Raw genomic sequence first — 15,349 nt, 5'->3', positions numbered from 1 at the left:
AACATGAGTAAAAGCCCGAAAAACACTTAGCTATTTCACAGCAGGAAAAGCGTTGTGGAACCAGAGGTTAGTAGTGCAATGACAGTGAAGAGCAGCCCAGGAGCAGGATAGGTTCGGAGAACTTGAAGAATAAAAAGAGCTCTGCTCTTACCCCATTACTCTGAGTAGAGTGAACTGAATGCTCACTGGCTGATGAACAGGTGCTGAGACGGTCTGCATCCTTGCTGTGTGTGGACTGACGAGGACCCTTGCGTTGCAGGGTATCATTGTCCCCAGGAAAAGTAATCGAACCAGATCGGCTAGCTGGGGATACTTGCACTGAGCTCCAAAAAGAGCCTTTAAGAAAAGGGCTGCTGTGTGAAGTAGCTTCCTTGCCAAAAGACAATGGAAAATTAGGTGAACCATGATAATTAAAAGATGCTGCAGCACTGTTATCTGTCTTCATTAAAGCAAACCGATAGTCCTCAGTGTTCTCACAAAACTTTCTTTGAACCCTATTTGCTAATTCGCAGGTAACTTTCTTGCAGACATTTTCATTAAATATATTTGTCCCTGAACCTAAAAAATCACTGTCTGTATTTGTGCTTGTAAAATTTAAAGAGAAGCTGAGTGGTAACAATGAAGCACCGTGAACAAACATACCTGAAAATTTGTCTGTTTCTGGCATAGCAGCAGATGAAACCAGAACAGGTGATTGATGTCTTTTAGGTTGGGGAATTCGGGACGGCCTACTTCGAACAGATGCATTCAGTCCACTAGTGCAGGTAGGACCACCCATAGATGGGACATTTACACCACTGTTTCCACTCATGTGGTTCCTGTGGTAATCCCCTTGTGATGTCAAAGCTAGAAGAAAAAGAACAGGGTGCATTAGACTGCAGATTTGTCAGCTGCACATTCAACACATACATCTTATATTCTACTACAGGTACTTCTAAAAAAATTAGCATATTGTGATGAAGATCATTATTTTCTGTAATGTACTGATAAACATTAGACTTTCATATATTTTAGATTCATTACACACAACTGAAGTAGTTCAAGCCTTTTATTGTTTTAATATTGATGGTTTTGGCATACAGCTCATGAAAACCCAAAATTCCTATCTCAAAAAATTAGCATATCATGAAAAGGTTCTCTAAACGAGCTATTAACCTAATCATCTGAATCAACTAATTAACTCTAAACACCTGCAAAAGATTCCTGAGGCTTTTAAAAACTCCCAGCCTGGTTCATTACGCAAAACCGCAATCATGGGTAAGACTGCCGACCTGACTGCTGTCCAGAAGGCCATCACTGACACCCTCAAGCAAGAGGGTAAGACACAGAAAGAAATTTCTGAACAAATAGGCTGTTCCCAGAGTGCTGTATCAAGGCACCTCAGTGGGAAGTCTGTGGGAAGGAAAAAGTGTGGCAGAAAACGCCGCACAACGAGAAGAGGTGACCGGACTGAGGAAGATTGTGGAGAAGGACCGATTCCAGACCTTGGGGGACCTGCGGAAGCAATGGACTAAGTCTGGAGAAGAAACATCCAGAGCCACCGTGTACAGGCATGTGCAGGAAATGGGCTACAGGTGCCACTTTTGAACCAGAAACAGCGGCAGAAGCGCCTGACCTGGGCTACAGAGAAGCTGCACTGGACTGTTGCTCAGTGGTCCAAAGTACTTTTTTTGGATGAAAGCACCTTTTGCATGTCATTCGGAAATCTGGAGGAAGACTGGGGAGAGGGAAATGCTAAAATGCCTGAAGTCCAGTGTCAAGTACCCACCAATCAGTGATGGTCTGGGGTGCCATGTCAGCTGCTGGTGTTGGTCCACTGTGTTTTATCAAGGGCAGGGTCAATGCAGCTAGCTATCAGGAGATTTTGGAGCACTTCATGCTTCCATCTGCTGAAAAGCTTTATGGAGATGAAGATTTCATTTTTCAGCACGACCTGGCAACGGCTTACAGTGCCAAAACCACTGGTAAATGGTTTACTGACCATGGTATTACTGTGCTCAATTGGCCTGCCAACTCTCTTGATCTGAACCCCATAGAGAATGTGTGGGATATTGTGAAGAGAAAGTTGAGAGACGCAAGACCCAACACTCTGGATGAGCTTTCGAAGCATCCTGGGCCTCCACCTGAGCAGTGCCACAGGCTGATTGCCTCCATGCCACGCCGCATTGAAGCAGTCATTTCTGCAAAAGGATTTCCGACCAAGTATTGAGTGCATAACTGAACATAATTATTTGAAGGTTGACTTTTTGTGTTTTAAAAACACTTTTCTTTTATTGGTCGGATGAAATATGCTAATTTTTTGAGATAGGAATTTTGGGCTCTCATGAGCTGTATGCCAAAATCATCAATATTAAAACAATAAAAGGCTTGAACTACTTCAGTTGTGTGTAATGAATCTAAAATATATGAAAGTCTAATGTTTATCAGTACATTACAGAAAATAATGAACTTTATCACAATATGCAAATTTTTTGAGAAGGACCTGTACATCCCAAACCAACAGGCTGGACTCTTCACACAAGTGTGTAAAGAGTGTCCATTGTAAGCACACACAGCTTATGCTGGTGTGTGCACATAGTACATATGGATGTATTTAGGTAGCTCCCTTGGGGGATTAATTTGATGCACTCTGTCCCAGAAGAGGACAGCAAGGATATGTGCTCCTAAGCCTTACATAGGTTTGACGCCGTGAATGCTTGCGTGTATGTACTGTGTGTTACAGGGATATGTGCTCCTAATCTTTACATAGGTTCGATGCCGTGAATGCTTGCGTGTATGTTGTGTGTTATAGGGATGTGTGCTCCTAATCTTTACATAGGTTTCACGCACTGAATGCCTGCATGTATGTACCACGTGTTACAGGGATATGTGCTCCTAATCTTTACATAGGTTTGACGCACTGAATGCATACGTGTACAGTATGTTCAGTGTGTTACAGGGCCAGAGATAGGACACAAGGGGAACCTCTACGCGATGTATGCCACTACGTAAAAGACTTTATTCTTGTAATGAATACCCCAACCTTCAACATAACTGTAGGGATAGCATTGGTTCCTGCATGATTGATCTGTATGAATGAATTTGCATGATAATTTGCATGAAAGTGTGCAGAGGGCTTACTAATTTTGCTTTTTGACAGCTTTGTCGCACACAGATGACCGACACAGTTATGTACTTACTGTTAGTCAGTATGTCACTAATACAATTTCTACCATTAGGTAGTGTATATGGGCAATGTGTATACATGTTTTGTGAATACTGTATTATACAATAAATGAAATGCTGTTATCAACTGTCGCTAACTTGTTTTAGATCACTAAGGGTGGGGTAGTTTGTGCTGCCTAATGCAGGAAGCACCTCATATGTACCTGTTCCAGGTGCTGGACCGGCTCTCCTTTTCCTTCCCTGAGGGAGGTGCAGTAATGACGACATCCTCTTATGGGTCAATGAGGATGATGTCAGCATTACAGCACCCCTCCGTTGTGTAAGAGTGGTGATGGAAGAGACTTCCACCACCGAGTGGCGCTGTACGTTGCCCCCATTTCTCTGGGTCGCATGTCATATGTGATCGACCCAGAAGAGGATGTAGGCATTACAGCACCCGCTCAGCAGAGGAAGAGAAATGCAGATCCAATACCTGGAACAGGTAAATATGAAAGTGCTCCCAGCAACCGCATTTTATGCTGCCAGGCTAAGGTAGTCACACTGAGGGAGGGGGAAAAATAAGGCTCAAAAGTTTAACCTATACATAGTGTGTCTATCTAAAACTGAACTAGTGAAATAACTGCAAGAATAGTTACAGCTTCCCAAATGCACAGCTAACTTTGTACATGCATGCACAGAACCACAATGATATAGAAAAACAATTCTGTTTACAATCCTAACTTTCCCTGAAATGGATGCAGGTCTGTCTCTCTCTATTCCTCTCCCTCCTAACAGCATTAAATAAGACAGAATGAGAAACCTCTCCTCCATATTATAAAGGCATTGCTTTCTGCAATAGGCAGGGGGACACTGACTGGTCTGCAGAAATCTTGTCTAATTTTGATTACACTTCTGCAGTTGCTAGACTAGCTATGAAAACATTTGCTCAGATACCGATCCCACCCTTCCTGCAGGCATCCAAAAGCCAAGAACCGGCCTGTCCGAACAATATTTCAATTGTAATATCAATCGTACAGGCCATCATTTAGTAGATTTTATTTACAATTAATATTTATATTGAGTTTAATATCTAAGCTATTGAAAAAAAGTGTGAAATGTAAATCTACCTTATGTTGAAGTATATGGCCTAGCAAACCATGCACAATAAAAGATTGTGATGCTGCTGGTGGTATCTAAGCTGGCATGTGATCCAATATGGGGCAGGTAAATATTGATTGCTAACCACATCTACTAGTGTGTGCCTGCCAGACACTGCATGATATGCTACTTCCTCTGAATAAGCCAGAAACCGTGAATATACTGTAGATTTCCCTGAATTAGTTCATCAATAGCAGTTGAAGTTTAATTTATGATGGTTTCATGTAAGTCGAATTTAGCTTTAGTAGTCACAAAATTTGAATTCCTTACCATTGAGGAAATTGCGCTGGTTCTCTAACATTTGGTTGATTTCATGGATCCATAATTGTCTAACCGCAGGAGATGTAGAGTTCATAATATACATTTCAGTGGAATCTGTAGTCCTTGACAAAAGTGCAAACTTGCATGGATCATTATCAATGCATTCCTCCAAACCGAGGCAATTCAACTGTAAGTAACACAAAAACATGTTCCTCAATCAGTTTGTGAACACCGCATTAAATTATTTTCTCCAATAACCATCTAAAAGCTTAAATTCCAGAAGCAAACCTGGAACTGGATGCTCTACTCTAGGGCTTTTCAACCTGTGGTACGCGTACCACCAGTGGTACTTTGCTGTTGGCCAGGTGGTACACACCAGGCTTGCCTGCTATTTGTCTTGGTCCCATCTTGCCTCCACAAAGTTCATCTCCCCTCGTTGGTTCCTCACTGTGCTGCCCTGCAGCATACTTCAGACCTCAGATCAGTGGTGAAGAGACACAGGCGAACGGTGCACAGTGGCAGTCAGGTTACTGCTGATCTGAGGTCTGAACTATTCTGCAGGGCAGCACAGCGAGGACCTCGGGGGCTAAAGAGCCTTCCCCCTTCCTCCACAGTAGAGGGGATCCATAGATAGGATGCCCAAAGATCTCCTTGTCAGCATACCCGCATACGCAGTTGCAGTTCTCCACTTGGATTCTAGTGGAAACAGCCGAACCTGATCAGGTCCGCTCTACTGCGCAGGCGCACGGGTGGTACTTTTAAATTTTCAGGTGATAAAAGTGGTACAATTAGTGAAGAGATTGAAAAGCCCTGCTCTAGTCCACCAAGTCTATTACCTATGCAGAGTGCACAGTGGCTTTTATTTACTTTTTTCTATTGTGGTGCCTTTAACCAGCTTTCCAAGACGTGTGCAGCACAATGTGGAAGCCACCTGGAAATCTGATGGGAATATATTCCCCCAAGGAGGAGTGGGGCTAACAACTGTATCTGTTAGTAAGTTCAGGCACAGTTGCCTAGGAAAAACTACAGACGTGCTACATGTGTCCAACTCCTTTTCCAAGATTTATTTAGGTATTTTTTTTTTACCATCCTGCATTTCTGTTTTGCAATGCAGATGCTTGAGCTCATGAAACATAATAATCAACTCCCCAATGACAACACCACTGACTATGTTGTAAGCTACAGTGAGACTCGCTCCAAAATGTTTACTATTAGTGATGGGGCTGTAACTTCTGTTTCTTCTTTCATTTCTGTTTCATGGACTGTAAGTAAAGTGGAACTGAACATTTAAAAAAACAAAAACTGAAGAGTTTCATTTACCTGGGGCTTCTGCCAGCCCCTGCAACCGATCTGTGCCCGCGAAGTTACCAAACGATCCTCCATTCCCCCATCGCGGCTCACTTTCACTTCTGGCTGTTGCTGTGCACTGGGCCTGCCTGCACGCGTCCTCGTTCATGCTCCTGTCATAGAGATCGTGTACTGCTCTTGCGCAGGACACTCCTGCCCAGGGGAGCGTGTACGAGGATGTGCGCAGCCAGGGCCGCGCAGGTGTAGTGGGCTGTCTGCTTATAAGTCAGCATGAAGAAAGGTAAGCCATGGCAGGGGTATGTGGGATCGTTTGAAAATGGCGTGGACACAGGGTGGCTGCAGGGGGCTGGCAAAAGCCCCAGGTAAGTCAAAATCTGTTTTTTTGTTTTGTTTTACTCTTAAATCTTCAGCTCCGCTTAAACCTAAAATGACGCAACAAAAAATACATATGTAGAGGATAGGCTCTGGATCCCATAGCAAAGCAGGTCATGTTGGCCCGCGCCCACTACTGTGCTGCACCTGAACTGGGCATTGCTATAGACGTAATCTTAGAATGTCTATAGTGGCACAGAGTGATTTAAAGTGTAATTTGGTACCGGCGACAGTCGGACCCCAAATGACTTCTTCCTCTGAGTTACTACAACTCGGAGGGAGGAATAGTATGCAACGCCGCCCAGAATTTCAGTGGCAGGAGGGTGAGCCATCATTCCGCTCACCCTGTGCCCAACTGCTTGATCAGGCGATAAGTACATACGTACTCTCCCATAGGACCTTCCGGGTCCACTCTCCATGCCCTCATTCCACCACTGTCCCTCTGCCCGCTCCCACCCCATTGAAGTTCTTCCAGCATCAAGTATAACAGGTCTTCAGCCCTCCTTGGGCAGTCTTTGGAAAATGTCATACCCTCAAATACTTCTGAAGACAAGCCAATCTGTACTGAGCACACATGAGTCAGGGTACACTAGGTATAGAAGCACTTGGGAACATTACAGCTTCCAAAACCTGCCAAGGAATCCCAAAGGCATGCAAATTCAATGAGGAATAGTGGTGGGATTCTAGGAAGTCTCTATGGGATCCAGAGCCTTTCATCTGCATGGGTAGGTATCTAACTTGAAGTGAGTTTCCTCACTCGAGGTTTGCTTTAAAGGGATACTGTAGGGGGGGTCGAGGGAAAATGAGCTGAACTTACCCGGGGCTTCTAATGGTCCCCCGCAGACATCCTGTGTTGGCGCAGCCACTCACCGATGCTCCGGCCCCACCTCCAGTTCACTTCTGGAATTTCTGACTTTAAAGTCAGAAAACCACTGCGCCTGCACGCCCGTGTCCTCGCTCCCGCTGATGTCACCAGGAGTGTACTGCGCAGACACAGACCATACTGAGCCTGCGCTGTGCGCTCTTGATGACATCAGCGGGATCGAGGACACAGCAATGCAGGCGGAGTGACCGTTAGAAGCCCCGGGTAAGTTAAACTCATTTTCCCCTGACCCCCCTACAGTATCCCTTTAATGATCAGAGTGTCCTACTCACTTAGGCATTAAGGTGTAACGTACACCTTCTTTATTTCTTTTAGTTGACGGTTGTGTACACTTCAGAGTTAAAATTTACCTCCTTAAAGAGGAACTCCAGTGAAAATAATGTAATAAAAAAGTGCTTCATTTTACAATTATTCTGTATAAATGATTTAGTCAGTGTTTGCCCATTGTAAAATATTTTAAATCCCTGATTTATATTCTGACATTTATTACATGGTGACATTTTTACTGCTGGCAAGTGATTTAGCTGCTGCTTGCTGTTTTGGTAGTTGGAAACAGCTATTTCCTACAATGTAACAGGGTTTACAGACAGGAAACTGCCAGAAGTACCTCGGTACTCAGAGCTTCTTGTGGGAGGGGTTTCACCACATTATCAGCCATGCAGCGCCCCCTGATGGTCTGTTTGTGAAAAGGAATAGATTTCTCATGTAAAAGGGGGTATCAGCTACTGATTTGGGTAAAGTTCAATTCTTGGTCAGAGTTTCTCTTTAAACTGAAATTAGAAATATGAAACTGAAGGGAGGAAACCAGTGTTTAATTAAAAAACAAAGCATCTTTGGAGCGCTCAATATGGCTTAACCACTTTGCATCCAGACCTTGTTTCCCACTTATGGACCAGAGCAGTTTTGACAGTTTAGCTATGTCCTTATTTAATCAGAAATAACTTTATCCCTACTAATGACACAGAAATGAAATATACAGTTTATTTTTTTTCAAGACAAACTAGGATTTCATTTTATGCCATTTTTTCCGTCTAACAATTTTGTTTTCTATGAATTTTAATGGGAAAACAAGGAAAAATTATTTCTTAGTTTAACTAATTCCAGTTTAAAAATAAAAAGTGCTACTGTAGATTAAAAAAACTAAAATTTTGTTTGGCTATTCTTACCGCTTATCACAAAACTTAGATTTATGTTCCGGTCACAATGTATAGTGAAGATATTTGATTCTGAAATAATGCTACATAATGTATTTTTCACTATAAACTGAGAAAATAAAAGTATTTTTAATGGTAAAAATCAATCTCATTAGCTCAGGAAACATATATTCCCGTTCACCAATTAGTGCTGCATCAGATAGTGCCAGAAATGTGCACTGGAGCAAGCCCAATCCTGCACTGCACTGCTTCTGCTACAAGACGTATATCTACTGACTCATGGCTTAGATTAAGTCACAGAGGACGTAGATATACTGTAGTGGTGGCTAAAGTGGTTAATTCATGGTCATGCAAACTACGTTCCATGCAGTATTTCACGCTGACCACTATAATCCTCAATGTTGGCCCGGTAAAAATGTGAGTATTGTCTGCAAAATCCAAATCATTTTTATATATTACATCCCACAAACACATTTAGAAAGCTATTCAACAAAGCATTTTGTAAGACCCTCAATTCAAAAAGTGTAAATAGCTAGCTCAATGGTCAAAGTTTGAGCTTTTTGGTTAGTGTGTTGCTTCGGTAGACAATTACACTATTTGCAATAAAATACTGTATCTGTTTCCAGTGTTACTACTTTTTATGTTTTGTATTTGTTTTAATGAATAAACACAATGACACCGAAAGAACAATATTCTGCACCTTCTGCATAATACTTGAATGCAAACATAACATTAATGCACTTCTGAAATAATTGACTCTTCCTACCATATTTTGTCATTTGGATAGTTCCATTTATCTACAGTACGAGTATATTTCAGTTTGTATCTATACTGCACATAATTACAGTAATTAACCATAGGTACTGGACACAGTAAATTAAGAGACATTAGCTTGATACCTACCTTGATACTATTTCTAAAAAGAAAGCCTGGCATAGAATATCCTTTCTTTTTATCTAGAGGTTCGCTGAAGATAACAATTTGTTCAAAAAGGAAAACCCGTCTTTCTTTACAGCGTGGTGAAAGTCCTGTGTCTTGATCCGAGACCAGAAATGTATCTTGAAGTAGAAGCTTTCCTTGAGCGACAATTTTGCCCTGTTTGGAACAAAATAGTTGGTTGAGAGGTTTATAGTAGACCTAACATGTTTTCTTAAAGGGGCATTACAGTGAAATATAAGATTTTGGGATTTCCCTAAAAGCAAGTTTCTATTAGAAAAAGCAACACATATTAGACTGTGCTTTGGTTTACACAGGTCATCTGGATAATTTATAGCCCAGATACAGATCCTGCCATGCCAAGACAAGGAAAGCTAGGCTCCTTGATTAGTGCTAATGTCTTTCTTCTCTCCGTCAGCTCACAGCCCCATCCTCATAATGCAATTTAATTCAGGAGACAGTACTGCAATCAGGTAAATAAACAGGCAGCCAAGACATTCCAAACACCTTTCACAACATTAGGAGAATAAGCTAGCATTGCTCTGAGCTGACAAGAGGAAAGAGATGGCTATAATCACACAAAGTAACTGATGCAGGGTCCGTCATTTTCTTTGCCTTGTGACGGGATGCAGGATCTGTATCTGAGCTATAAATTATACAGATGACCTCTGTAAACAAAAACACTGTTCTCTATGTGGTGCTCCTTCTAATATAAACCTACAATTATGGAAATCCCAACAGCTTATATTTCACTGTAATGCCTCTTCAAGAGGACTCTGCGTTTTAATTGGTTTGGGCATTGAATAAGAATAACATTTGCAATTTGTCTATTTTACTTTCTTTGTGTGTGTCAAAAGTTATTAGCTGTCTGGATTTAAAAGTGACTGTAATTCTCTGAGTAGAACCCCAGTAGGTAATTTCAGACTCCCTCAAATGCCTGGCGGCCATATTCAGATAATATGGAAAAAGAAGGTTTATCCTAGTTGGGAGCTGTACAACCTGGGCAGATCATATCTAGAGGTAATGGCTTATCCTTGTTTGCACAACTACAGTGAATGGACTAGAGATGGTCAATGAGATAACAGAAATGTTGAATTGATGTAAATTATATGTAGTTAGAAATTAGAACAAAAATGAGGAGCACATTATTGGTTCAATTTCAATACATGTGCATCAATTAACCTAACTGTAGCATGAATCCAAAATGTATTACAATGTTATTGACAATTTCTAGAAAGAGACCAGCTCAGGCTACCTTTTGAAAGTTAGACAGACAGCTTGGAAAAAATATTCACATTTTTGCAAAGATAAACTAAAAAAAAAAAAAAAAAAAAAAAAAACCTTAAAAGTGAAAAAGTTATTTTTACTCAATGCTCCAATTTATGAAATCTAATGGAATTCTACTTAATGCATGATTAACCTATTCAAGTTTAGAGAACAGAATATCTATCTCCTCTGAGATTTCCTCTTCGACCTCAGGGTGGCGGATGTAAATCTTCTGTAATTAATCAGCACAAAACATGTGCTAGCATGCACTTGTGCTCACTGCTCTTTGAGATAAGTCAAGAACTAATAAGAGAAGCCCTAGCTAATGCCCATTCCCACCTCCCTTACTATCGGAAGTCATGCTGAGGTAAGTAGTATCTCACCTCTTTACCATTGTCATCATCAAGCTGGGAACTGATACCTGTGGCCAAAGCGGACAGGCTTACTGGGCATGTGCAGACCTGGCCACGAGTCTCCTCTTTTGCGTTCCCGTTCACAATAGCACCTTGCGCCTGTGCGAAGAAGTCTACGCTTGGCCAGGCCTGTCGGCGAAATGGAACTAGCTGGCGGCGGGGGACCGGAGGATCCGTGAGAGACTGCCAGGGCATGGGATGGCTGCAGGGGGCTGGTAGAAGCCGCAGGTGAGTAAAACTGATTTGTTTTCTCCCTGGCTTGCATTCCTCTTTAAGGTGAGGCCCGTTAAGTTACCAGGGAAAACTATATAAGGGAGAGAGGGGCAACACTAATCTACCAGGAAAAACTATAAGGGGGAAGGATGGCCCTACTAGACAACCAGAGAAAGCTATGAAACAATAAGGGTACACAGCAGAGGGGCCACTAGAAGCTGTGCTATATATAAAGGCTCTATAAAGGGACACTATAGGGGATGCTATAAATGGGAGACCACTATAATATATATGTACTATAATAGGGAGGCATTTTAATGTGGCCACTAAAAGACGACACATGGAATGGGGACATTTAATAAGGACACCATAATAGAGGTGAAAACAATGGAAACAACATGGGTTATTACAATGCATATATTGTTCAGCCACCTCACTTAAGTGTCATTATTAGTGATTACATCATTGCTGATTAAATAGGGACATAGCTGTCAAAAATGTTCTGGTCCATGAGATGAAAAACAGGCTCTAGACGTGAAGTGGTTAAATTCAGTATAGGTTTGGTCAAGTTAGCAAAGATTTTAAATGTTGAATGGGTAAGTTGATCTGGTTAAAATCAGTTACTGAGAAAATGTAATTAATACAACTAAGGATATATTTTAGTACTATGCACCAGTTTAAGGCTGTGCTCATGCTGGCAAAATTCTTGATCTTCGAAATCCCAGGTCCTCAAGAAAACAAAAACAAAAAAAAGATACAGGGCCAGACAATGGGGAGCACCTAAACACAGTATTCATTAGTACTGGGATAGATGGATGAATATTATACTCATAAAACACCACTGTGTAGTTTATGGAGAAGATTATAACCCGTCTCCACTCGGGAAGGAATCTTGGGTGAGTTGCTTTAAAAAAAAAAGTTTGCTCAGGCAGTGACCAATGGTAAAAAAAAATAGAAAAAAAAATAGTCCAGTGAGAATCAAAAATCTGGAATTTAGAGGGTAGCAGGTATACCAGGTGTAAAAAGATTAAAGTGTAAAATCAGGAGTGCCTTGTATTTACTTCTGAAGGTGACAGTGGCATGCATTCCACGTTTTACGATTAACACGTTTACCTTTTTTAAAACATAGGGTACAACTTACTCTCTAAATTCACACTGGCAATGAACAACTATTTAACACCTTTTTAAAAATAAAGTTTAGATGTCAAGGTATATGCATCAGGGTTGGAATTTTAATATACTGTAAGTAGAATTGTTGTATGTACTGTTAAGACATGCATACCTATAGTATCTGTCCTCGCACATAAGGGATAACGGGTCGGTCCACACTTGACAGGTTGCAGATCGTAATGAGTTTAAAACGCAACAGGTTTTCTAAAAAGTTTTTCAAAATGTTGTGCCTTTGCAGCATACGTTTCCATTCCATTTAAACATTTCAAAAACGTCTTCTTCCTTCCAGTGTGTCTCTATAAGATAAAGAGGTCTGCAAAGATGACGCTGAGGGGAGGAGCAGGCAGTAGGCAATCTGCTTTGGCATCCGTTTTGTGTGTAAAAGTTCTCTGCTTAGAGGGAGATCCGTTTTTGTGCTGCCTTTCATTGCCTCTGCGGGTATCCGGGCGCCGTGAAAATGTGGCAAATCCGGACTCTCCCTTCAGTTTTCTAAAACGGAGCCCACGGATCCGTTTTTTTAAGTGTGTGAAGACGGCTGCTAATTTTAACATCGTATCCGTTGGCTACATTTTTGTCCAGGGCAAAAAACCGAAGCCACGGATACGGTATTGAAACAAGTGTGAACCGACCCTTAACCTCCCTGGCGGTAAGCCCGTGCTGAGCACGGGCTATGCCGCCGGGAGGCACCGCTCAGGCCCCGCTGGGCCGATTTGCATAATTTTTTTTTTGCTGCACGCAGCCAGCACTTTGCTAGCTGCGTGCAGTGCGATCGCCGCCGCTACCCGCCGATCCGCGGGTTTTTTCGCTTTCAGTGCCACTAAACAGAATGTCAGAAGTTATGTCCAGTTTTAGTGAAACTAAACTTAATGTATATTATTTAGGATTTCTGTAAATTGTGTGCAATACAATTTCTATTTTGATGTAATTCACTGCTATGTTTTCTATAAACCACTTCCCTACTATAATTGCTCTGGTCCAGAAGGGGGTTTTCCCCTTCTGGACCAGAGCAATTTTCATCTGTCAGCTATTGGCGAATGAATGGGAGATTAATTCGCCAATAACTTTATAGCTACTTATCACAATGAATTGATCTAGATCGTTTTTTTCAAATAGGCTTTTTTGGGTGGTACATTTTGCTAAGAATTATTTTATTCTAAATACATTTTATTGGGCAGCAACAAGAATTTTTGTTTTATCATTTTCAAATAAAATGTTCTACTGTGGATGAAACCCATACATTTTATTTGCTTATCTGTCCCAGTTATTACAACGTTTAAATGAGGTCCCTAGTACAATGTATGGCGCCAATATTTTATTTGGAAATAAAGGTGAATTTTTTTTCCAGTTTTGCGTCCATCACTAATTAAAAGCCCATACTTTCAATAACAGTTATATACCCTCAGGACATAAACCTAAAAACGTTCAGTCCTTAAAGTAACTATGCATTTTATTTTGTCATGTTTTAATTTTTTTTTACATGCACTTTTTTTTTTGGGGGGGGGGGGGGAGGGAGGGAGGGAGGTTAACTATTGGAGAGTGGGGAAAGCAAGGGTTAATTTTATTGATATATATGTTCTCTTTATTAAATAAAATGTATGTAGGTGTAATTTTACTATTCGGCCACAAGATGTCCTCACACAATCTTCCTGCCACATACTTATACTACGCAAACAGTAAGTAATGGTAATGTGTGTAAATAAGTGCAATTTCGTTTTGATACAATGATTCAGACATCTCTCATTAAGGCTCCCTGCACACTGCAAATCCGTTTTCAGATTCTGATTTTCAATTCCGATTTTCCCTGAATACATTCAACAGAAAAACGGATCAAAAAACAAAGCATGCAGTAAAGATTAAAAATCAGAATCGGATGTAAAAAACAATTAAAAAGCGGAATCGGAATCGCATGCAGTGTGCAGGGAGCCTAAAGCTGGCAATCATTGACAGGGACCCTTAGATCGGTGAATGGGATCTGTGATCCCATTCACTGATCTGCGGGCTAATAGGCGGCGATGAGAACACGCACAGGCGTGCACACAGTGGCAAATGTGGTGAGGGCCGCATATCTACGCCCCTGTGCGGGAACGGAAGTACTGTGGGGCATAGATATACTGCCGCAGGAGGCAAAAGTGGTTAAAACTTTCTGAAACTCAGCATTTCTTCTTTGCTCTTAAAGATTCCTTACAGCTTTAAAGCTGCCATCACAAAAAAACAGTAGCAGAAAAGCATTCAAACAATTAAACACAGCTTTTCTCCTTGGAAAAGGACTTGTGGCTACCAACAAGTCAGAGTTGGGCAATACACAATCACAAGGACAAATCAAAAGAGAAGTGGACTCTGACCTTATGATTAAATTAAGTATAGAGAGGGTATTATCTGTGGGAAATGTAAGCTTACACTACAGCAGGGAACTCTTGACTATGTCTGTACTTAAAACCGTAAATTAAAAAAATGCATGTAAATATTAGATAAAAAGTTTAACTATATATGTCTCACACCAGCAAACAGTACTGTGTTGGTGCACAGCTGATCTGTTTTTCTAAGCAACTGCAGTGTCCCCCAAAAAAGGTAACAATACAACATATTTGCATGCACCATACATATAAATATTCTAGAGAAGTCTGTGTTACAGATTAGCAATATTGCAGATGTCAGCTCTAATAAAAGAACCAAAAACACATTACGTCAAAGCCTTGTAGTCGTCCAACGTTCATCAAATCATTGCACCGTTTTGGAATAATGGACATAACTTCAATAGCTTTCTGAGGGTAAAGAAAAAAGTAGTAAAAGTTACACTAATCAGTACTACACAGTCAAAATCAACACTAACATGATCAGGAAAATGACTATGAAACAACACTTCTAGAAATAGGAATGTTGGCTCAGCAGGGCATACGGCATAATGGGGTATGAAGAAATTAGTGTAAGTGCCAAACAGTGAAAAAAAAAAAAAAAAGGCGATGGTCTGCAAACTGTGAAGCACAAAATTCGATACTTAAAGTGGAATATAACCCTGCATTTCATCTTTGCACTAAAACATTATTTACAGCATATTATATGCAACCAGCATT

General features: G+C 41.0%; 1 protein-coding gene across 5 annotated transcripts in view; it reads right to left on the bottom strand.

The window, feature by feature from the left end:
• Nucleotides 1-15,349, bottom strand: part of TRIO (trio Rho guanine nucleotide exchange factor) — a 322,942-nt gene that overhangs the window by 12,762 nt on the left and 294,831 nt on the right. For 2 of the 5 annotated variants that reach the window (XM_068236600.1, XM_068236601.1), the window contains exons 45-48: nucleotides 14,963-15,040; nucleotides 9,184-9,375; nucleotides 4,573-4,750; nucleotides 152-846 (exon numbers count right to left, since the gene is read on the bottom strand). In XM_068236600.1, coding sequence (XP_068092701.1) covers nucleotides 152-846; nucleotides 4,573-4,750; nucleotides 9,184-9,375; nucleotides 14,963-15,040 — 1,143 coding nt within the window. Of the gene's footprint in view, nucleotides 1-151; nucleotides 847-4,572; nucleotides 4,751-9,183; nucleotides 9,376-14,962; nucleotides 15,041-15,349 lie in introns of those variants that run through there. The other 3 variants (XM_068236602.1, XM_068236603.1, XM_068236604.1) reach the window with 3 other exon arrangements.

Source organism: Hyperolius riggenbachi, chromosome 5, assembly GCF_040937935.1.
Source record: "Hyperolius riggenbachi isolate aHypRig1 chromosome 5, aHypRig1.pri, whole genome shotgun sequence".
NCBI classification, from domain to species: Eukaryota; Metazoa; Chordata; class Amphibia; order Anura; family Hyperoliidae; genus Hyperolius; species Hyperolius riggenbachi.
This window is presented reverse-complemented; position numbering and strand designations above follow the sequence as displayed.